Genomic DNA, 20,372 nt, shown 5'->3' with positions numbered 1-20,372 from the left:
TCTGGCAAATAGGGGCGGGAGGGCGCCACCAGCACGAGACGGTGGGCGGGTTTGTGTCGTCACTTCCGGCGTTGGGCCCGGCGCGGCGGCTGGCGGTGAGTGGGGGCGTAGGCGGCCGGGATTTCCCCCCCCGTAGGGTGTCCCCTATAGAGCCCTTCCTGTAGGGACCCCCGGCACGGCCCCTGCCTATAGGGTGTCCCCTATAGAGCCCTTCTTGTAGGGACGCCCGGCACGGCCCACCCCTGAGCGCTGTCCCCTGTAGGGACCCCTATGGCGACCCGGAACAGCTTCCCGCCCTCAGAGCCTCCACTATAGGGCCCTTTCCCGTAGGGACACGATTTATGGGGATCCTGGTACGGCCTTTTCCTGTGGTGTGTCCCCTCTAAGGATCTAAGGATCCTTCCTATAGAGCCAACCCTATAGGGACTCCCAACATCTTTGTGTGGGGTGGCCCCTATGCGTCCCCTTTTCTATAGGAACTCCCCTATAGGGACCCATGCACTTCCCCTCTGTAATGAGTGTCCCCTTATTCATCCCCTTTTCTATAGGGAATCCTCTATAGTAAACTAGGTCCCCCACCTCCCTAAAGGGCATCCAGTTTAGGGCTCCTTTTCTATAGGGGCACTCCTATAGGGCCCCCATCCCTCTGGGGAATCCCTTATAGAGCCTCTTCCTGTGATATATCTCTATAGGGGCTCCCCCTGGGCAGGGAGTCCCCTATAGAGGCCTTCCCTATAGCGACTGCTATATAGGGCTCCCCCAGAACTTCTGCTACAGGGACTCCTATACAGGCACTGCCGGCAGCACGTTCTTGTTTTAACTGAATTCAGCTGGTTTCCCCCCAGAAAGCACTTGGGAACCACACTAGCACCTTGGTGTCACCTCCTTGCTAAATGACGTCGTCACCTTGAGAGAATTACGCTGGTTTCACCTCAAAACCCTGCTGAACCTGCACCGCCGCCTGGGAATTCCTCCACAGCAAAATGACATCATCACCTTGATGGAGTTGAGCTGGTTTTGCCTTGCCCCAAAACCCCTTTGAACCCGCGCCGCCGCCTCAGGATCGCTTCGCACCCAAACGATATCATCACCTGGACTGAACTGAGCTGTTTTCTCCCCAAAACCACTTGGAACGCACATCACCGCACCTTACTGTCGCATTTTTACTAAAACCGCCTCATCGCCTTCAGGGATTTAAGTTCTTTTCACCCCAAAACTTCTTCCAACCCTCCCCTTCCCATCAGCCCTTCCCCAATCCCCCTGATCCAAGCCCAGCCATCCCCACCCCCACCCCAAATTCAGGGGGGCCAACGGCAGCGCCGTCATGTCGGGTGCTGACCCCCTGGAGACGCTGCAGGTGGAAGCCAGCTGCTCGGTTTGCCTGGAATACCTGCAAGATCCCGTCATCATCGAATGTGGCCACAATTTCTGCCGCCGTTGCATCACCCGCTGGTGGGCTGAGCTGGCGCGCGATTTCCCCTGCCCCGTCTGCCGTAAAACCTCTCGCCATCGTGCCCTTCGGCCCAACCGGCAGCTCGGGAATATGGTAGAAGCCGCCCGGCAGCTTCGCGGTGCCAAACGGAAAGCCAGGGAGGAGAGTCGCTGCCAAGCTCACGGCCAAGCTTTGGCCCGGTTCTGTCGCGACGATCAAGCCCCCGTTTGCCTGCTCTGTGAGATCTCCCACGCCCACCGCGCCCACGCCCTCGTCCCCCTCGACGACGCGGCCCTCGAGTATAAGGTGGGGGGATGGGGGAGAGCGAAATCCTGGCGGGGTGAAGAGGGAGTGTGTCCCCAAGTCTTGGTTTTAGCCCCACGATTGATCCCAGGGCAGCTGGTGGAGGGGTTTCAGGTGTAACTCATCCCAGTCTCTGCTTTCAGGCCCTCCTGATGGGATTTAGCCCCAGACTCTCTCCCCGAGGACTGTTTGTGTAAGGAATTTGGCCACGGCTCATCCGTATTTCCATTTCTGGCCCCTGATGGTGGAATTTAGCTTGCCCCGAGGCTGTTTGTGGAGAAATTTTGGGCAGCAGCTCTTCGCCGTCTCCATTTTAAGCCCCAAATTCTTCCTCGAGACCATCCGAGGGAATTAGACCCTAGCTAGTCCCCATCTGCAGCTCCGTGCCGTGGGGCTTAGCCCCAAACCCTTTCCTCGAGGCCTTCCACATGGTCACCACTCGCTCAGCTCTGGCAGAGGAGGGATTCGGGGCTGGAGGAGGCATTCAGGGAAGGGGGTCCCATCCCGTTGCCTGCCCTCCTCTCTCCCCTCCTGGCAGGAGAAGCTGCAGCGCTGCCTGGAGCCGCTGGAGCGGAAGCTGGAGGCGGTGGCCGGCTGCCGAGCGCGGGAGGAGAAGAAACCCGGCGAGCTGAAGGCAGGTTGATGGTGCTGGGGGATGCCAGGGGGATCCCAGCAACTCCTGGCGCTCACTGGTGCCTTTTTCCCGGCAGAGGAAGGTGGCCCTGTGGCGGGAACGCATCGCCCGGGAATTTGAGGAGCTTCACCAGCTTCTGGAGGAGGAGGAGCGGCTGCTGCTGCAGCGGCTGGAGGAGGAAGAACGCGAGATCCTGCAGCGGCTTCAGGCCAACCTGGCTCGGCTCGGGGAGCAGCGCCGGGTCCTGGCCGCCCTCGTGGCAGAGCTGGAGGAGAAGTGTCTGCAGTCAGGCGCCGAGATGCTCAAGGTAGGGCAGGAGCGGGATCAGTATTAGCGGCGGGTGGATCACCACTGGGGATGGGAGCAGCGGCAGGGTTGTGGTGGGCCTAGGACGGGCTTGTTGCTGGGGATGGGATCACCAGGGGTGGGATTAGTTTTGGGAGATAGCCCCTGGGAATGGGATCTGTTTTGGGGACTGGATCCCCCCTGGGGACAGGATCCCCAGGAACAGGATTGGTTTTGGGGACAGGATCATCCCTGGAGACAGGACTAGTTTTAGGGGTGGGATCACCGGGAAGGCGATTGGTTTTGGGGACAGGATTGCCCCCAGGGATGGGATCACTGCGGAGGGGGGATCTGTGTTGGGGATGGGATCACCACCAGGAACACTGGGAATGGGGTCAGCATCAGGATCGTGGCCAGGGACAGGATTCCTGGGGCTGGGATTGCTGCTGGGGGCTGGGATCCCTGCTGTTGGGACTGATCCTGCCCCAGAGGTTGACTTTGAGGGGGTTCTGGCGCACCTAACCCCCCTTTTTTTCCTGCTCTCCCCGTTTCAGGACATAAAGGACACCCTGGCCAGGTAAGAACCGTGCAGGTGATTTGTGCTGCTCTCCGGGCTGTGTTTTGGGGCAGAAAAGCGGGATTTGGGGGTGCGGCGGCTGGCTCGTCCCACCTCCGCTGGGGCTGCCGGCAGGTGCGAGGCGGCGGCAGTGCCGGTGGAAGAACCGGTTTCCGTCCCCATCGAGCTGGAGAAAAACTTCTGCAGTTTCCCCCGGCAATACTTCACCCTCCGGAAAATCACCCGGCGCCTCATCGGTGAGGAAACCCCGCATCGTGCCGCAGCCGGGACCCCCCTCCCCTTGCTCCCCACCCCCTAAATCCTCCCCCTTTCCTTCCTGGTGTTGCCATCCAGGCGAGGTGACGTTGGATCCCGACACAGCACATCCCAACCTGGTTTTATCGGAAGATCGGAAAAGCGTTCGTTTCGTGGAAGTTCGACCCCGGGATTTACCCGATACCCCGCGGCGTTTCACCATCTACCCCTGCGTTTTGGCAGCGCAGGGTTTTACCTCTGGGCGTCATTACTGGGAGGTGGAAGTCGGTGATAAAACCCACTGGGCGCTCGGCGTTTGTAAGGATTCCGTGAGTCGGAAAGGGGAATTAACGCCGTTGCCGGAGACGGGATATTGGCGGGTACGGCTCTGGAATGGCAATAAATACGCAGCCACCACCACCCCCTTCACCCCGCTGACGGTGCGGGTGAAACCCAAGCGGGTGGGGGTCTTCGTGGACTACGAAGCCGGCAAAGTGGCTTTTTATAACGTCACGGATCGCTCCCACATTTATACCTTCACCGATACTTTCACTGAAAAGATTTGGCCGCTTTTCTATCCCGGGATCCGTGCCGGCAGGAAAAACGCGGCGCCTCTGGTTATCCGTTCACCCACTGACTGGGAGTGAGGGGGAAAGCGGTGCCGGTGGCGTTCGGCTTGATGACATCTGGCAGCGCCAGGAGCCGGCGCTCTGGTATAGATGGGGTTTGGCTCTCCAAGATCTGGCACCACCGGGATCCGGTGCTCCGGCATAGACAGAGTTTTTTGGCGCTCTGATGTTTGGCACCACCGGGATCCGGTGCTCTGACATCTGGCACCACCGGGATCCGGTGATCTGGCACGGCTGGGATTTGGCTCGCTGAGATGCAGCACTGCCACGGTCTGGCAATCCGGCACCACCACCAGGATTTGGCTCTTGGACATCTGGCACCGCCAGGATCCACTGCTCCGGCATAAACAGGGCTTGGCTCCCCGACATCCACTGCTCCGGCACCACCGGGATTTGGCTCTCCGACATCCACTGCTCCGGCGCCACTGGGATTTGGCTCCCTGACATCCACTGCTCCGGCGCCACCGGGATTTGGCTCCCCGACATCCGGCACCGCCAGGCTCTTGCTCCTTGCCATCGAGCTCTGCGGCACCACTGGGCTCCGGATCGCCTTCCCCAGCGTCTGGCACCAGCCGGGTCCGGCTCTGCGGCAGCACCAGAGGCGTGTGGCGGTAGGTGCGGGCGTGTGGCAGGGCCGTGTCCCTCTACCCGTGTGTCCCTGGCCCCGTGCGTGTCCCTCTGTGTCCCCCATGTGTCCCCACATCAGTTTGTGCCTCCCCACGTGTCTGCTCCCCCGTGTCCCTGTCCATCAGCGTCCCTCTGTCCGTGTCCCTCCCTGTCTCTTTACGCCCCTCTGTGTGTCCCCACATCCGTGTCCCTCCCTGTCGCCACATTCACGTGTCCATCCGTGTGCCCACGTCCCTCTCCCCGTCCCCCCATCCGTGTCCCTCCCCATCCCCGCATTCCCATGTCCCTCCCCATCCCCGCCCCGCCATCGCCCACGCGTGGGCTGTCCTCCCCGCCTCGCACACGCCTCACACACGCCTCGCACACGCCTCCACACGCCATGGCCCCCTCAGGGCCACCGGAACGGGGCCCGCTGGCCCAGCTGGTGCGGGACACGTTGTGCCCGGCCTGCGGGCAGCCACTGCGGGACCCCGTCCTCTTCGCCTGCAACCACAGCTGCTGCCGCCGCTGCCTGCCCACCGCCCACCCCGGCGAGCCCACTGCTGCTTTCTCCTGCCCGCGGTGCTGCCTGCCCTGCGCCCCCCGCCGCCTCCGCACCCCCGTGGCTCTGGCCGTGGAGAGTCGCATCGCCCAGCGTCTGGCTCAGGGAACACCCGGACCCCCCCGCCGGCCACAGCGCTGCAGGTAAAGGGGAGCAGGGGGGACTTGGGGGGGGGAGGGGTGGGTGTCTGAGGGGGACCCAGGTGTTTGGGGGAACTGGGGGCATCTGGGGGAATCAGGGGTAGGGGGGGGGAACCTGGGGACCCAAGCATCCAGGCGCACTTGGGGGGCTCACAGGGAATTTGGGGCACCTAGGCATCTTGGGGGGACCTGGGGGGCTGGAGGGTGGGGAATTTAGGGTTACCCAGGTGTCTGGGGGCACTTGTGGGGCTGGAAGGGACTTGGGGGACAAGGGGAGGGAGGGGGCTGATCCAGGGGTGCTGGGGGGGACGCACACCCCCACGGGGCTGGAGGGGGGAGCCGTGGGGACCCAGAGCTTCTGGGGGGAGACCCAGGTGTCTGAGAGGGATTTGGGAGGGCTGGGGGTGTGTGACCCAGGTGTCATGGGGGGCTGGGGACCTTGTGGTGCTAAGGGGGGCCCCAGCGGTGCCCCCAGCTCTTCGGGGGTGCTGGGGGACCCAGGCATCCAGCTGTGACCCTGTGCCCTGTCCCTCACGTGCCTGGACACCTGAGCCCCCCCCCCTCCCCCCGGGGCCAGGTGTCACCACAGCCCAGGTGACCTCGCCATCGCCTTGGGGCAGTGGTGGGGGGGACGACGACGACACCCCAGCATCCTGGTGCACGTGCTGGGTGGGGCCTGATCCAGCTGGGTGACATTTTTGGGAAGTGACACTTGTTTTGGTGGCACCTTGTCCCTCCTGTGGGGACACACCCTGGTCTGGTGGCATCCTGGGGACACTTCTGCCCCATGGGCTTCCTGCCCCATTTGTTGTGTTTTGTCCCCTCCCTTTTAATGACATCCTGCACTAACAACCCCCCCCCTCCCCTTCTCCCCACAGCCTGGGGGCCCAGCTCCGAGCTGATGCCGCCCCCCTACGCCCCCCATCCCCAGAGGAGGCACCTGGAGTGGGGAAGAACCCCCCAAAAGCTGCCCCCCTCCTCCCTCCTCGCTGACACCCCCCCCCCCCAATAAACGCCATCTCCCCCCTTCCACGAGCACCACGGCAGCAGTCGCAGCGGTGCCACCTTTAATGCCCACAGGTGCCACGAGGAGGGGTGGTGGGGACACCCCAAAATGCCACCCCCAAACACTGGGGTGTATGTGTGGGGGGGGGGGCGGCAGGAATTGGTGTTTTGGAGGGGGCTCAGGCAGTGATATTTGGAAGGGGGGGGCTCAATTTGGGGGAAACAGGACTGGCATTTTGGGGATGGAGGGTCTTCAGGAGCTGAGGGGTTCAGGTATCGATTTAAGGGGGGGCTCAGGCAGTAATATTTGGGGGGTGCTGACCCCCGAGGTGATGTGGTAGGAGTGATTCTTGGGGTATGGTTCAAGCCCAGAGTCAATATTTGGGGTTGGGGGACCTGGGGAGGGGCTCAAGAGTCAATAAGGGACAGCCAGGGAGGTCCGTGGGTCAGCGGGGGGGGGGCAGGGGGAGCTGGGACCCTCCACAGGGCTCCTCAGTGCTCCATAGGGGTGGGGGGCCCAGGGGGCAGCACTTGGGGGCCACCCCCAGCCCCCGGCATCCCCCCCCCCAGCCCCCCCCTGCCGCCCCCGCCCCCGTTTATGTCCCCGGACGCAGTGGAGGTGGCCGCAGCCTTCATCCCCTCCCCTTGTCACTGCCGCCTCCTCTTCCTCCTCCTCCTCCTCGCTCTCTGTCGAGCTCTCCCCGAACGCCCGTGGCTTTTCGTAGATGCAGCAGCCTGGGGGGGGGTGGGGGGAAGTAATGGTGTGGGGGGGATGTCAGGGGACACGGGTGTCTCCAGAGGGGACACAGGTGTCTGGGGAGGGGGACAACAGTGTCCCCAGGGCCACTCACACTTGGAGGAGCGGCGGCCCAAATGCTCATTGTCGACGGTGTCGCTTGACCACTCAACCTTCTTGTCTGGCTTCCGTTTGCGCAGCTTCAGGGTCAGGCTGCGGTTCTCCTGGAAGGGGGATGGGGGTGTCACCAGCGCCATGACACCATGGCAAGGACCCCCCCCCCCCCTCGAGAACAACCCCTCCTGGGGGCTCCGACACTGCCCCAAAACAGCCCTCTGGTCATCCCCCCGACGCTGGCCCTGCACCCACTCCTGTCATGCCCCCCCCCATATTTCTGTAGGTGCCCTGGCTGTTTACAGCACACGCCCACCCCCCACGTATACCCTGCTGGGTGTTTATAACCCCCTGCAGCTTATAGCCCACCCTGGGTGCCTATAGCCCCCATGGTACCTATAGATCTGCCTGGTATCTATAGTTCTCCATAGTCTGTGTCGCTCCCCCCCTGGCATCCTTAGCCCCCCATGGGAATCTATAAATCCCCCGGAATATTTACAGCCCCCCTTCAGTATCTATAGCCCCCCCCCAGTATGTATACACGCCTCTCAGGTATGTATTGGCTCCTCCTCGGCACCTATAGCCCCCCACCCCGGTACCCACAGCCCCTCCTCGGCACCTATAGCCCCCCACCCCGGTACCCACAGCCCCTCCTCGGCACCTATAGCCCCCCACCCCGGTACCCACAGCCCCTCCTCGGCACCTATAGCCCCCCACCCCGGTACCCACAGCTCCTCCTCGGCACCTATAGCCCCCCACCCAGGTACCCACAGCCCCTCCTCGGCACCTATAGCCCCCTCACCCCGGTACCCACAGCCCCTCCTCGGCACCTATAGCCCCCCACCCCGGTACCCACAGCCCCTCCTCGGCACCTATAGCCCCTCACCCCGGTACCCACAGCCCCTCCTCGGCACCTATAGCCCCCCACCCCGGTACCCACAGCCCCTCCTCGGCACCTATAGCCCCTCACCCCGGTACCCACAGCCCCTCCTCGGCACCTATAGTCCCCCACCCCGGTACCCACAGCCCCTCCTCGGCACCTATAGCCCCTCACCCCGGTACCCACAGCCCCTCCTCGGCACCTATAGCCCCCTCGGGCCTTACCGGCTCGGCTGCACCGGTCTCGGTGACGGTGGCGGTGCCGCAGCCGCCGCTGTCCGCTGCTTCCGCCATGGCTGCAGCCGGCCGGTGCGGTGCCCCGGGGCCGGTGGGGGCCTCCCGGCCGCCGCCGAGGCCCCGCTGCGGGCGGGGAGCGCCGGGAAGGGCCGGGCCGGGCCGCTCTCGCCGCCGCCGCCGCCCCGGTGTAGCGCCCACAACCGCCCCCACTTCCGGCCGGCGGCGGCACTTCCGGTAGGTCCGGCAGGGAATGTGCTCCCCCTGCGCAGCCTCACTTCCGCCGTACGGCTGCGGCGCGCATGCGCGGGGCCGCCGGGCCCTTGGGGGCGCAGAGAGGGCTTGAAGGGGCACTCCAGGGCCTGGGGCGGGCAGATAAGGGCCAAGGGGGCAGTTTGAGAGGGTAGACGGGGTCTGGAGGGGCAATTCAGGGTCGGGGGCAGATAAGGCCTGAGGGGGGCAAACAGGGGCCAAGGGAGCAGTTTGGGGGGGTAAAGGGGTTAACTCAGGGGCTTAGAGGGCCAGATAGGGGCCAAGGGAACAGTATGTAGGGGCAGATAGGGCCTCGGGGCTGGGCGGGGAGGGGGGGACAGGCAGCACGTTTGCGGGGCAGATAGGTGCTGGGGGTTGGGGGGCAGTTTTGGGGGGGCAGATAAGCCCTGACGGGTGGGCAGAGAGGAGCTGAAGGGTAATTCAGAGACCGGGGCGGGCAGATGGGGCTGAAGAGGTGTTGGGAGGGGGCAACTGAGACACCCCCAAGCACAGCCACGGATAAAAACCCTGGGGGGCTTTTATTACCCACATGGGAGGGGGCAAATACCCCCGAGCGAAGCAAATACCCAGTCACGAATCCTCCTTCTCCTGAAACCTGCATGGAAAGGAAGCAGCAGTTAGGGGAGGGTTTGGGCACATCCCCCCTCCGTGGCTTGGGGAGGGGGGTGTGTATAAAAATGGGGGGGGGGGAGATAAAAATGGGGGAGCCCCTCACCGGCAGTGGGGGCAGGTGTAGAAGACGGTCTGGCCCTCGTCGGCCGAGCGCATCTGCCGGGTGTGGTACGCCATCCCCTCGTGGCCGCAGCGCGGGCACCGCCGCTCCACCTGCCCACCCCAAAATTATGGGGGTTATCCCCTGCTCTGGGCATGGGGGACTTGATACCCCCCCCCCCCCCCCCCAAGGCTTAGGGAGGGGGTTAAACCCAACTTAGGGGGGGTAACCCCCAAATATCCTGGCCCAGGGAGTGTTGTGGTTTGTATGGGCCAGAGTTGGGGTGGGGGGCATCGTTCCAGAGGCAGTTGAGCCCCCCTGCTGTAGTTTTTTTGGGGTGGGGGGCTCTCCCAGCAGGGTTTGCCCCCCCCCACCAGCACTCACCAGCGGTCCCTCAAGGCGGGGCGCAGGATCCGACCCCCTCCCCGCCGTGGGGTCCAGCCGGTTGAACTCTATGGTGCTGCGGATGATTTTACCTTCAAAATCTGGGGAAGGGGGGAAACGAAGTCAAGGGGTGCTGGGAGGGGGGATGTCCCAGAAGAGACCCAGATGTCCAGACCCCCCCCCACCACTGACCAGCGCTACGGAGGGTGAAGGCACAGCGGGGGCAGCGGATGGTGCTATGGGGGCCTGGCCGTGGCAGGACGGAGCCGCACTCGGGGCAGAAATCCAGGGAAGACTGGAAACAGGAGGGGGGCAGCTCCATGCCTGGGGGTGGGGAGCAAGAATTGTGGGGGTGTCGAGGGAGGGGTCCTCGCCTCTCAGCACACCCTCAATCCCTGGTACCGCTGACTCTCACCATCCCAGAGCCCTCAATCACCCCCCCCATCACCTTACTGGCCCCCCATTCACAGGCAACCCCCCATCATCCCCAGCTCCGCCGTGCCACATGCCCCCTCCAGCATCCCCATTGCCTCCCACTGCCCCGGTTCCCCACCGACCCAGTGCTCCCCCCAGTGCCCCACATCCCCCCCATAGCCCCCCACTGCCCCCTCAATCCCTCCCATTGCTCCCCCCAGTGCCCCTCATCCCCTCAAGCCCCCCCCCAACACGCCACATCCCTCCCAGTCCCTCCCATCGCCCCCCCAGTGCCCCCCAGAGCAGACAAGTCGAACCTCCCCGCGCTGCCCAAACCGACCTGAGCGCGCGCGGGGGGGACTCTCCCGCCCCGCCCCGTCAAACCCCTTCCTCTACGTCACTTCCCCCTTCCCAAGCTTGCGGAGCTCCACGTTAATTATTGGAAGCCCCAGGGATCGATTAATTAAGCTCGTGTTAATTGACTGATTAGAGGAAGCGCCAAGGAGTTGATTAATTAAGTCGCCGTTAATTCATTAGGGAAGCCCGGGAGGGGGCGTGGCCTAGCGGGGAGGGGGCGTGGCTACGCCATTGCGGGAGCGTGATTTGGATGGGGGCGTGGCCCGACCGCAGGGGAGCGTGGCCTGGTGGGGGGCGGAGTCTTGGGCGGAGCTTTGTCGTTGCCATGGCGTCGCTTCCGGTGCGGCGGGGCGGAAGTGGCGGCCGCTGCCGGGAGGCGCCGCTGGTACCGGGGGGGGGGCCCTGGGGCGGGCAGCGGGCCCGGGGCTGGCCCTGCGGGCGCCGGGGGGGACACTGGGGGTGGCCCTCGGGGCTGCAGGGGGGACCTGTGTCGCCTGTAGGGGTGGGGGGGCCTTCAGTGTCCCCTGCGGGGCTGGCGGGAGGTGCTGGGGGGGCCGCTGGGGGGCCGGGGGGCTCCTCTCATCCCCATATGGGGGTGTCAGGAGGGGCTGGGGGGCTGCACGGGGGCTGGGGGGCTCCTCTGATCCCCATATGGGGTTGTCAGGAGGGGCGGGGGGGGTTGCTATGGGGCTGGGGGGATGCTCCTCTGATCCCTATAGGGCTCGTGGGAGAGGCTGGGGGGGCTCCCCTGACCCCTATAGGGGTGTCAGAAAGAATGGGGGGCTCCCCTGACCCCTGTGAGGGGGTTGGGGAGGCTGCTCTGGGGTTGGGGGGGAGGGGCTCCTCTGATCCTTATAGGGCTGTCACAAGAGACTAGGGGGGACTCCCCTGAGCCCTATGGGGATGTCGGGAGGGATTGGGGGGTTCCCCTGACCCCTATAAGAGTGTTGAGGGGGCTGCTATGGGGCTGGGGGGCTCCCCTGAGCCCTGTAGTGGTGTCAGGAGGGGTGGGGTGGGGTTCCTGTGATCCCCGCCGAGGTGTCAGGAGGAGCTGGGAAGCTGCTACGGAGCTGGAGGGGCTCTGATCCCCATACGGAGGTGTCAGGAGGGGCTGGGGGGCTGCTATGGGGCTGGGGGGGGGGGGGGGGGGTTCATCCGATCCCTACGGGGATGTCAGTAGGGCTGCTGGGGGGGTGCCCTCTGACCCCTCTAGGGGTGTCAGGAGGGGCAGGGGAGGGTCCTGTATCTCCTAGAGAGTCGGCGCGGGGATAATTCCGTGTCCCTATGGGGTAGGGAGGAAGCCGCCCCCCACTTCCTGCAGGAATTCCTCTCCTCAGGGATTTTGGGGGGCTGCACCATCCCTGGGGAGATATGGGGGGGACTATTTCCACCACTACCACCCCATAAAAGGGGGGTGGGAGAGAATTTGGGCATTTTAACCTCTCCTTCCCCACTTTTAGAGCTCCCTGGAGACAACCCCCCCCACAAAAAAGCATGGCTGGGGACTGGAGGATGCCAAGCCCCGAGCCAGCGGACAGACAGATGGACGCGGCCACTGCCATGGCCTGACCTCCCCCCACTTGACGAAGCTCTGACAGGAGAGAAGCAGCAACTTCATTCCCCCCCCCATTCCCCAGGGATTCCCAGGCAGCTCTGGAAAAGGGGGGGGAGGGGGGAACCCCAGCGACCCCCCTCCCCCTGGAGCGAGCTGCAACCAGGTAAACCCCGAGGATTTTAACCCGGAGAGAGAAGCGAAATGTTTTTCCTGTCTGCTCGGCTGCGAATTCCCACTGAAAGGGGGTTAAAATCTCACTGAAAAGCAAAAAAAGGGGGAAAAAAATTGGATTTTCAGGAAGATTGAGGCGCTGGGGTGACACTCAGCAGAGAATCCCATGGGAGAAGAGATTAGTTTTGCCCAAGACGAGGGTTTGTTTGCATTGAGCTGAGTTGTTGTGGTTTAGTTTGGCATCGTCCTGCCTGAAATGAAGCCAAAAAGGTGGAAAAATGAGGTGAAAAACCAGGGCGGGGGGATCCCTGAAAGCAGTGCTCGCTTCCTTGGTCCCTTCCAGGTGGTTTTGGTGGTGTTGAGGCTGGAGCTGCTTTCCCCCAGGGTGCAAAAAAGGAGCCTGGAATAATTAAAAAGAATATTTAATGAGTAATTTAGAGGTGGTGGCATGAAACCAGTGGGCGTTTGCCCAAAATCTGCTGGTTTTGGTGTCTCTGGGGGATGCTGTGACGAGGGAAAGCAGCTTAAAATCTTCCCAAAAACTCCAGGAGTGTTTGGATTTGAGGTGTTTCACCTCCAAAAGCCCCTGAGGGGAAAAAATAGGGGGAATGTTGCCCCCGTCCCCGGATTTGGGGGGATTTTTGGGCACTGGAGGATTTAATTTGAATAAGTATCGCTCGCTCGGAGTCTCCCCTGGAGCAAAGCTGAGGGCAGGGAAAATCCCCAGCTCTGCTTACTCAGCGCCTCGCCGCTGGCTCCTGCCTCGCTGCTGAGAAACGCTGGGTAAAACCACAGCTGAACCCTCGGTTTGAGCCAAACACCCTCGGTTTGGGCCAAAACACCCGTGTTTTGGGCCAAACCCCCTTGTTCTCAGCCAAAACACTGGCGTTTTGGGCTGCTACGAGGCTGAGCTGCTTTCGGCCCCGCAGGTACGGCTTAATCCCAGTGTCTTTCTCCACAGGGACCCAACTAAGAAGCACCAGATCCCCGAAATTTACTTTTTTCACCTTTTTTTTTTTTTTTTTCCCCACCTCTTCTTTCCAGCTGATTTTCCGGGGCCAGATGAGGCTTTCAGGGCCGGGAAGGGGGAACCGCGCCGGCGGCTCTCAGCACTGCCGGCACTTTCTGCCTTCACCCTTCCCCTCCTGGGGGGACCAAAATGTGGTGCTGCTGGGCTCACTCTCCTTCCTACTGCTCTACACCCCTTTTTTCCCCTTTTTTCCTCTTTAATACCCCTTTTCCGGGTGTTTTCTTTCCTTTTAATTCCCTTTTTCCGCCCGCCAACGTGGCCTGCGGCAGTGTTAACCCTTGAGCCGCTTGCCCGTGCCGCTCCTTCCCTGGAGTTAAGCAATCACTTTTTTTTTTCCCTCTTGTTTTTTTTCCCTCTTCTTTTTTTTTTTTTTTTTTTTCCCCTCTTAATTCCCCTTTCCCCCCGTCCCCCCCCCCGTCCCCCCCACCCCCAGTCCTCCCCATTCCTGCCCGCGCTGACATCTTGCCTCCGCCGGCGGGAGTTGGGCCGGGCTCCGGGTGAGTAAAAACTCTCTGAAAACCTGACTTTGCAAAGATTTTAGTACTTAAATTTGGTATTTTATTTGTCCCCGTTTTTCCAACAGAAACCACCCCCGTTTCACCCACCCCCCTCACAGTGGCAAATCCTCACCTGAGCTGGCTGCTGGGTTAATGTTTGACAGGAGCGGACTCTGCCCCCTCCTCCCCGCACCAAGATGTGGGTTTCGGGGTTATTATTGCATTTTTTCCCCTTATTTAAGGTGGTTTTTTTTGTATCTCTGCGATGCCACGTTTCTGGTGGGAGGCTCCGGGGCCCTGCGGTTTCGCTTCCTCTCCCCGCGGGGGGGGTGTTCCTCCTTTGGGGAGGCTGGTGGAGTCGGGGGGTGAAGGTTTCCCCACGTGTTTTGGGGTGACACAACTGCGAGGCGTCCCTGTCCCTCTTCAGCACCGGTTTGGGGGTGACAGGGGGGTCCCCTCGCTGTTAACACCCCCCCCCCTCATGTGTTTCCCCCCCCAGGTCCATGGCGTGGGAGTGAGTGCTGAAGGATGCTGAAGAAGAGCAGCTTGGTGGTGTGGGGGGCGGTGCTCTTCATCGCCTGGAACGGCCTCCTCCTCCTCTTCCTCTGGAGCCGCCCGGCCTCCCCCGGTGAAGGCGACCGGCTGACGGCGGAAGTGATCCGTTTGGCTCAAGATGCTGAAACCGAACTGGAACGGCAAAAAGAACTCCTGCGCCAAATCCACCGTTACAGCGGGTTGTGGGGGCAGCGGCGCGGGGTTCGAATCACCCCCAACCCTCCCCCCCCGCCCTCCCCAGCCCCACCGCAACTCACCGATCCCGCTGCCACGGTGTTACCCGTCCTGGTGATGGCTTGTGACCGCAGCACCGTCCGGCGGTGTTTGGATAAACTCTTACGTTACCGACCTTCGGCGCAACGTTTCCCCGTCATCGTCAGCCAGGATTGCGGTCACGCCGAGACGGCTCGTGTCATCGCCTCCTACGGCGACGCCGTGGCTCATATCCGACAACCCGATCTTAGCGATATCCCGGTGCCGGCAGAGCACCGTAAATTCCAAGGTTATTATAAAATCGCTCGGCATTACCGTTGGGCGTTAGGACAGGTTTTCCGGACCTTCCGTTACCGCGCCGCCATCGTGGTGGAGGATGATTTAGAAGTTGCTCCGGATTTTTTCGAGTATTTCCAGGCGGCGTTCCCGCTGCTCCTCGCCGATCGCAGCCTCTGGTGCATCTCTGCGTGGAATGACAACGGGAAAGAGCAAATGGTGGATGTTGGACAAGCTGAATTGCTTTATCGGACTGATTTTTTTCCCGGTCTCGGTTGGTTGCTTTTAGCTGAACTTTGGGATGAACTTGAACCCAAATGGCCGCGAGCTTTTTGGGACGACTGGATGCGTCAACCCGAGCAACGGCGAGATCGTTCCTGCATCCGCCCCGAAGTTTCCCGTACGATGACGTTTGGTCGTAAAGGAGTGAGCCACGGGCAATTTTTCGATCAATATTTAAAATTTATCAAACTTAATGACCGTTTCGTGCCTTTTACCCAGCTGGATCTTTCTTACCTCAAAAAGGAAGAGTATGAACGTTCTTTCCTCCCCAAGGTTTACGCCGCGCCAGAGGTGAGGGTGGAAGATCTCCAAGGGAACCGGCGGCGGGAGCTGGGCGCCGTCCGCCTGCAGTACGGCGGCCGCGATTCCTTCAAAGCCTTCGCCAAAGCCCTGGGGCTGATGGACGACCTCAAATCCGGTGTCCCTCGCGCTGGTTATCGCGGCATTGTCAGCTTCGTCTATCGGGGACGTCGCGTTTATCTCGCGCCTCCTTCGGACTGGACGGGTTATGATCCCAGCTGGAGTTAGCGGGTGCTGTCACTCCGCTTGTTGTGGTTTTTTGGTTTTTTTTGGGGGTGGGTGGGTGTCCCCCTTTTTCATAACTGTTTGTCTGTTTTGGGTTTTTTTTTTGATGTGTCTTTAGTGGAGAGGATTTGGCATGCAGCAAAGAGCAGCTCGCCTGCCGCTTCTCCGGTGCCGTGATGGGGGAAATTCAGGGCAAAGGCAGCTCTGAGTGGAGAAATTATTTTCCAGAATAAAAGGCAAAAAACCTCCTAAAATCTACCCGCCCCAAAATTTAGATTTCTTTTGCTACTATCACTCAGCCCAGCTGTCGGTGCCACCCAGGCCCTGTATTGCACTCTACGCCCTCTTCCCTATATTCAGCTCAATGCTCTGGGCGCTGCAGGCCATAAACTGACCTATGGGCAGCTATACAGGTCTGTGGGGGTCCGTACGCAGCTATATGGGTCTATACAGATCTATGGGAGTCTATACAGGCCTAGGTACCCTGCGTTCTGTATGGTCTTGACCCTATATTCCAGGCCCTGGATCGGGCTGTGGGGTTTAGGACCTGAATAAGGGGCTGTGCCCTAGTCCCTGTGTGTGGCTGTGGGGTCTAGGCCCTATATATAAACCATCTATACATATATATGCTATACTATATGGGGCCATATGGTCTGGGCTATGCGATCCTGTCCCTATATGGGGCTGTAGGGTCTTGGCACTATGTCCAGGCCCTATATCACAGTCCATATACTCCCCTCGCTCTACTTAGGCCCTACACCACAGCCTGCTTGCCAGTCTATATGTTCTGCCCCATATGTTCCAGGATTGGAGTGTAGGGGTCTGGAGGAGGCATCACTTCTGGTGCTAAAAAGCCCTTTTTGTGTTAAAAAAGTCCCCCTTTTTATCTGAAAGAATCCCTCGGGCGTGGCTTTTCTGGGGGGAGTTGGGCAGCAAGGGGTTTAGGGGGGGAGAAGCATCCCGCTCAGCTTTGTTTTGGGAAGAAAAAGCCTCTGTTCAGAACGGGGGGAATTATGAAATGGAAGAAATGAAATTACGACGTTTTATCGCATGAAACTGGGATAAAAGGAGGGGGAATGGCCAATGGGGCAGGAAGGACTGGGCAAACTGGTAACACTGGGAGGGATTTATGGCCCCCGCAGGATTTGGGTTAAATCTGTGTGGGTTTAGGGATATTTTTGGAGCCGTTTCCTCACCACTACCACTACTGGTGCTGAATACACCACATCTTTTTATTTTTACTTAAAAGGGGGACAGTCCACCCAAAAAGAAGGGGGTTACGGGGTTTTCCTGCACTTTCTACTCCAGGCCGCAGCGCAGAACCCCTCTTATTAAGCAATTCCTCTCCAGTTTGGGGGTTTCTTTCCTGTGGAGGAAAATTTGGAGGCAGAAAATCCCCATTTCCCAGCATGCTGGCTGCTCCCTGGAGGAAATGCAGACAATGTAACACCCCCCCACCCCCCCCGCCCAAAACCAGGATTTAAATCACTGATACACACCCCCAGTTTGCACAGGAGCTGCATTTTGGGGGGAAATATGATCAAATCAGTGGGTTTTGGGTTTCACGAGCTGGCGATTAAAAAAAGTGCCTTTTGAGCCCCATTTTTTATAAACAGCCGCCGATTATTGACCCGAATAGTCGCAAAGCCGCCCCCCAAACCTGCCCTTTTTTCACTTAAAATGGCCCTCCACGAGGAGCAGCGCAGGGTCAACGCCCCCGCCCTCGCGGGGGGCACCGCGGTCTTCACTCAGGTCCGCTCCTCCGCGCCGGCCCCGCCTCGCGGGTTCGCGGTTCCCACCCAGGTCCGCCCCTGAGGGTGGTCCTAGCGCCGGGGCCGCGCGGGGAGGAGCAGCCAATGAGGTGCTGCGGTGGAGGGCAGGCAGCCAATCAGAGTGCGCCGGCAGCCTCGAGAAGGCGGGGCGCGGGGGCTCGGCGGGAGCGGCGCGGGTGGGGTGGCGCTGGCGAAGCTCGTTAGAAACCGGCCTCAAACCGCGCCGAGCCCCGCAGGAACGGGCCCGCCGCCCCCCCCGCGCTCCACCGCTTCGGCAAAAGCTCCGTCTCTCGCAGAAAAAAAAAACCTTCGGCAGCTCTCCAGCGGCTCCTCTCGTGGGCTGCTGCCAGTTTTATCCGTCAGGTGGTGGCGGAGGGGGGGTTTCGGGGTGCACGGGGCCGCTGTGGGGGGTTTGTGGAAAGGCTGTGAGGCGCATCCGCTGGCTCAGCTGGAGGAGCGGGGGCTGTGCGCCCTCCACGCCAAGCGACCTGCCATCCAAATTGCTGATGTGAGGCTGGTGAGGTGCCTTCCGTTGAAAAGAGGCTGATTTCTACCCCACCCCCCCCCACCCCCCCCGTTGGATAGTCAACCCTGGGCCTGCTGAACCACTCAGAAAGACAACTTTTTTATTTTTTTACTTCTTGTTTATGCTTTATTTTTTTGTGTGGACTTTCAGCTTAAACTTTTATAAAGCTTTCCAGATCAAGTGGAGCATCAGAAGTGCGTGTGTTGGCACGTGATGCTTTGAAGAAGCACTTTCAATTTACATTTGTGACACGAAGCGTCACCAGACTTTGTGCTATAACAAGCTCTTTTCTTTCGAGGGAGACACCACCTATGACCTACCTTGCTGTGAGCCAAGCGAGGAAATGACTGATTACACAACCAAGCCAGGCTGTAATTTAGGTTTAGCAGTGATCTGTGGGTTTTTCAGGGGCCGTATTTAAAATTAGGGCCCTGAAGATGAAAGCAGCTGCCCTTCCTGCTACCTTTCCTGGTGGTTTCTCCTCTTCCTCAGGTCAATGTCAAAGTCTGGCAGCAGAGACAGAACAATTTTGGCTGTAAGAGGCAGAGACCTGCCCTGTGCTGCCTGATAACAGCACTTTGACGTGGTTTAACTCTAAAAATGACTTCTTGCAGTCTCAAGGTGCTGGTTTGCTTAATTTTTTTCCCCCTTTATTCACTTCTTGGTGTTGAAACGGGGCATGTAATCCTGTCTGTGGCTTCCCTCCCTCCTTGCATCCTGGCAGCAATTGCACAACCACAGGGAGGCCCCAGCCTAAGCGATCCTGGGAGGCACAAAAAGTGGTTTTTATCCCAGTTCCCCTAAATTCTCTGCAAATCCTAAGCAGAAGCTTTTCTGCTTGCAAAGCCTTCCTACGAGGTACCCACCAGCAGCAGCAAAGCCCTTTTTCTTCTTCAGAGTGACCTCTTTAAATTTTTGGGAGGGGGGTTCTCCCTGTTTTTCTGGGACATATTTCCATTGACAAACAGCTGGGGAAGCAAAAATCTCTCCACTCTCCCACTAAGGATGTTTCCTTGTGGGGAAATGTGGGTGTTTTGCAGCTCAACAGGAGGGGAAAAAACCCAACAGAAAGCATTAAATTGGAAAGAAGACATGCCTTGAGTGTGTCCCCTCTCCCCAGTGTGGAAAAACCCTGCTCTGCTCCAGGCCCACATGCAATTTCCTCCTCTATCTTTAATCCCCTTCCCCCACCCCCCCAAAAAAAAATAATAGTAATAGTTAAATGGATGAAAAACGTGCATTCAGGGTGGGTTGAGAAAGTGGTTTGGGGGTGAGCACTGCAAAGCAGCAGTGGGAAGCAAGATACCCCCTTGTCTTTTTTTTCTCCCCCCCCCCCCCCCCCTTTCGAGGCTTATGTTCACTGGAGAACTGCCCAGCCAAGCTGCAAAGAATGGTCCATGCAAATGTGGCAAGGAGTGGGAGGGTGAAATTTTTGTGACTAATTTGGCTAAATTAAGTGTTAAAAGGAAAAGCAGATGGGGCTGATGTGTGTGCGTGCTCTTATGGAGCAAGGGGGTTCATTGGAATGGTGGAAGGGTCTTGTTTCGGGGGGATTCAGGGGCAGAGAGTGAGCAGAGCTGGCCCCTCACCCAGCCAGAGCAGTGGCCGGAGTCGTTCACCGGCGAAAGTTGCTGGAGGGAAGGCGAAGATTTCGGTCTCACTGTCAGCATCGCGGAAAGCCACCCGCCCGCCAGCATAATCCAAAGCCACCTCGATGCGTCGGGGCACGCGGCTGTGGGGCAGAGATGTGGGGCTGGGCCAGGTGAGAGCCCGTAGCTGCCCCAACCACTGCCCCACGGCCCAGACCCCTCGTTCGGGGCTGAGACCGAAGCAGCCCTTACGGGACATGAATTCCCGAGCCACCCCCAGTGCCCAGTCGGGACCGGGACGAACCTCCACAGCCCAGCGGTGCCGGCCCCCCGAGAAGCCCTGCAGACCCAAAACGCAGCGGAGAGACTCGAAACGCTCGGTTCCCGAGGGAAGAGGAGCCAGGGGGGATTCCCGGCGTCCTGCGGTCCGGCCGTCTGCTGACACCAGGATTTGGGGGTGAGCTGTAGCCGGGTCCAGCGTCACGGTTGCTGGGAGGGGGAGAGGGGTGTTAGGGGGGCTTGGTGCATCCTGGTATTAGCTCCAAATATTGCACTTGAGCATCAGTTCTGCATGTTGCACCAGCCCCAGGCACTGCAAAAGAGCATCAACTTGAAATATTGCACCCAAGCTTCTGCCCTGGGTGTTGCACCAGAGCATCAGCTTCAAGTCTTGCACCTAATTACCAGCTCTAAATGTTGCACTGAAACATCAGCTTCAAATACTGCGTCTGAGCATTGCACTGGAGCTTTAGCTCCAAATATTGCACCTGAGCATCAGCCCAGGACTCTGCACCCAGATGTTGCACCAGAGCGTCAGCTTCAAATGTTTGCACCTGATTATCAGCCCTAAATATTGCACTAGAGCATCCGC

The 20,372-nt window shown here is 60.2% G+C and overlaps 5 protein-coding genes across 13 annotated transcripts in view; 2 read left to right on the top strand and 3 right to left on the bottom strand.

The window, feature by feature from the left end:
- Positions 1-18: 18 nt before the first annotated feature.
- On the top strand, positions 19-4,125 carry LOC130141812 (E3 ubiquitin-protein ligase TRIM39-like). The gene is made up of 7 exons (XM_056323061.1): positions 19-95; positions 846-1,738; positions 2,274-2,369; positions 2,446-2,676; positions 3,209-3,231; positions 3,346-3,467; positions 3,565-4,125. The coding sequence occupies exons 2-7, from the start codon at positions 1,325-1,327 to the stop codon at positions 4,110-4,112; spliced, it is 1,434 nt and encodes a 477-aa protein (XP_056179036.1). The 5' UTR covers positions 19-95; positions 846-1,324; the 3' UTR covers positions 4,113-4,125.
- A 2,327-nt stretch (positions 4,126-6,452) lies between these two features.
- PPP1R11 (protein phosphatase 1 regulatory inhibitor subunit 11) lies at positions 6,453-8,874 on the bottom strand. The gene is made up of 3 exons (XM_056323060.1): positions 8,362-8,874; positions 7,259-7,367; positions 6,453-7,142 (listed from the first exon to the last, which is right to left on the bottom strand). Exons 1-3 carry the CDS (start codon positions 8,428-8,430, stop codon positions 6,823-6,825), a joined length of 498 nt encoding a protein of 165 aa, XP_056179035.1. The 5' UTR covers positions 8,431-8,874; the 3' UTR covers positions 6,453-6,822.
- A 262-nt stretch (positions 8,875-9,136) lies between these two features.
- Positions 9,137-10,560, bottom strand: POLR1H (RNA polymerase I subunit H). Of its 2 annotated transcripts, none has more exons than XM_056323056.1 (5): positions 10,471-10,560; positions 9,932-10,063; positions 9,740-9,840; positions 9,359-9,468; positions 9,137-9,238 (listed from the first exon to the last, which is right to left on the bottom strand). In XM_056323056.1, exons 2-5 carry the CDS (start codon positions 10,059-10,061, stop codon positions 9,214-9,216), a joined length of 366 nt encoding a protein of 121 aa, XP_056179031.1. In that variant the 5' UTR covers positions 10,062-10,063; positions 10,471-10,560; the 3' UTR covers positions 9,137-9,213. The 2 variants fall into 2 exon arrangements, with proteins under 2 accessions (XP_056179031.1, XP_056179032.1); XM_056323057.1 differs by having other exon boundaries at positions 10,494-10,531.
- A 223-nt stretch (positions 10,561-10,783) lies between these two features.
- MGAT1 (alpha-1,3-mannosyl-glycoprotein 2-beta-N-acetylglucosaminyltransferase) lies at positions 10,784-15,872 on the top strand. Of its 6 annotated transcripts, XM_056323014.1 has the most exons (3): positions 10,784-10,895; positions 11,971-12,228; positions 14,263-15,872. In XM_056323014.1, exon 3 carries the CDS (start codon positions 14,292-14,294, stop codon positions 15,615-15,617), a length of 1,326 nt encoding a protein of 441 aa, XP_056178989.1. In that variant the 5' UTR covers positions 10,784-10,895; positions 11,971-12,228; positions 14,263-14,291; the 3' UTR covers positions 15,618-15,872. The 6 variants fall into 6 exon arrangements, 5 of the variants coding, with proteins under 5 accessions (XP_056178989.1, XP_056178990.1, XP_056178992.1 ...); XR_008819172.1 differs by lacking the exons at positions 10,784-10,895; positions 14,263-15,872 and adding an exon at positions 13,281-13,685 and having other exon boundaries at positions 11,189-12,228; XM_056323015.1 differs by lacking the exons at positions 10,784-10,895; positions 11,971-12,228 and adding an exon at positions 12,268-13,165.
- A 3,373-nt stretch (positions 15,873-19,245) lies between these two features.
- Positions 19,246-20,372, bottom strand: part of LOC130141795 (zinc finger protein RFP-like) — a 3,925-nt gene continuing 2,798 nt past the window's right edge. The window contains exons 6-7 of one of the 3 annotated variants that reach the window (XM_056322984.1): positions 19,806-19,990; positions 19,246-19,644 (exon numbers count right to left, since the gene is read on the bottom strand). In XM_056322984.1, coding sequence (XP_056178959.1) covers positions 19,430-19,644; positions 19,806-19,990 — 400 coding nt within the window. In that variant the 3' untranslated portion in view covers positions 19,246-19,429. Of the gene's footprint in view, positions 19,991-20,372 lie in introns of all 3 variants that reach the window. The other 2 variants (XM_056322985.1, XM_056322983.1) reach the window with 2 other exon arrangements.

Source organism: Falco biarmicus, chromosome 21 (assembly GCF_023638135.1).
Source record: "Falco biarmicus isolate bFalBia1 chromosome 21, bFalBia1.pri, whole genome shotgun sequence".
Lineage (NCBI taxonomy): Eukaryota > Metazoa > Chordata > Aves > Falconiformes > Falconidae > Falco > Falco biarmicus.
The sequence above is the reverse complement of the archived record's forward strand: the minus strand, read 5'-3'. Positions and strand labels throughout refer to the sequence as shown.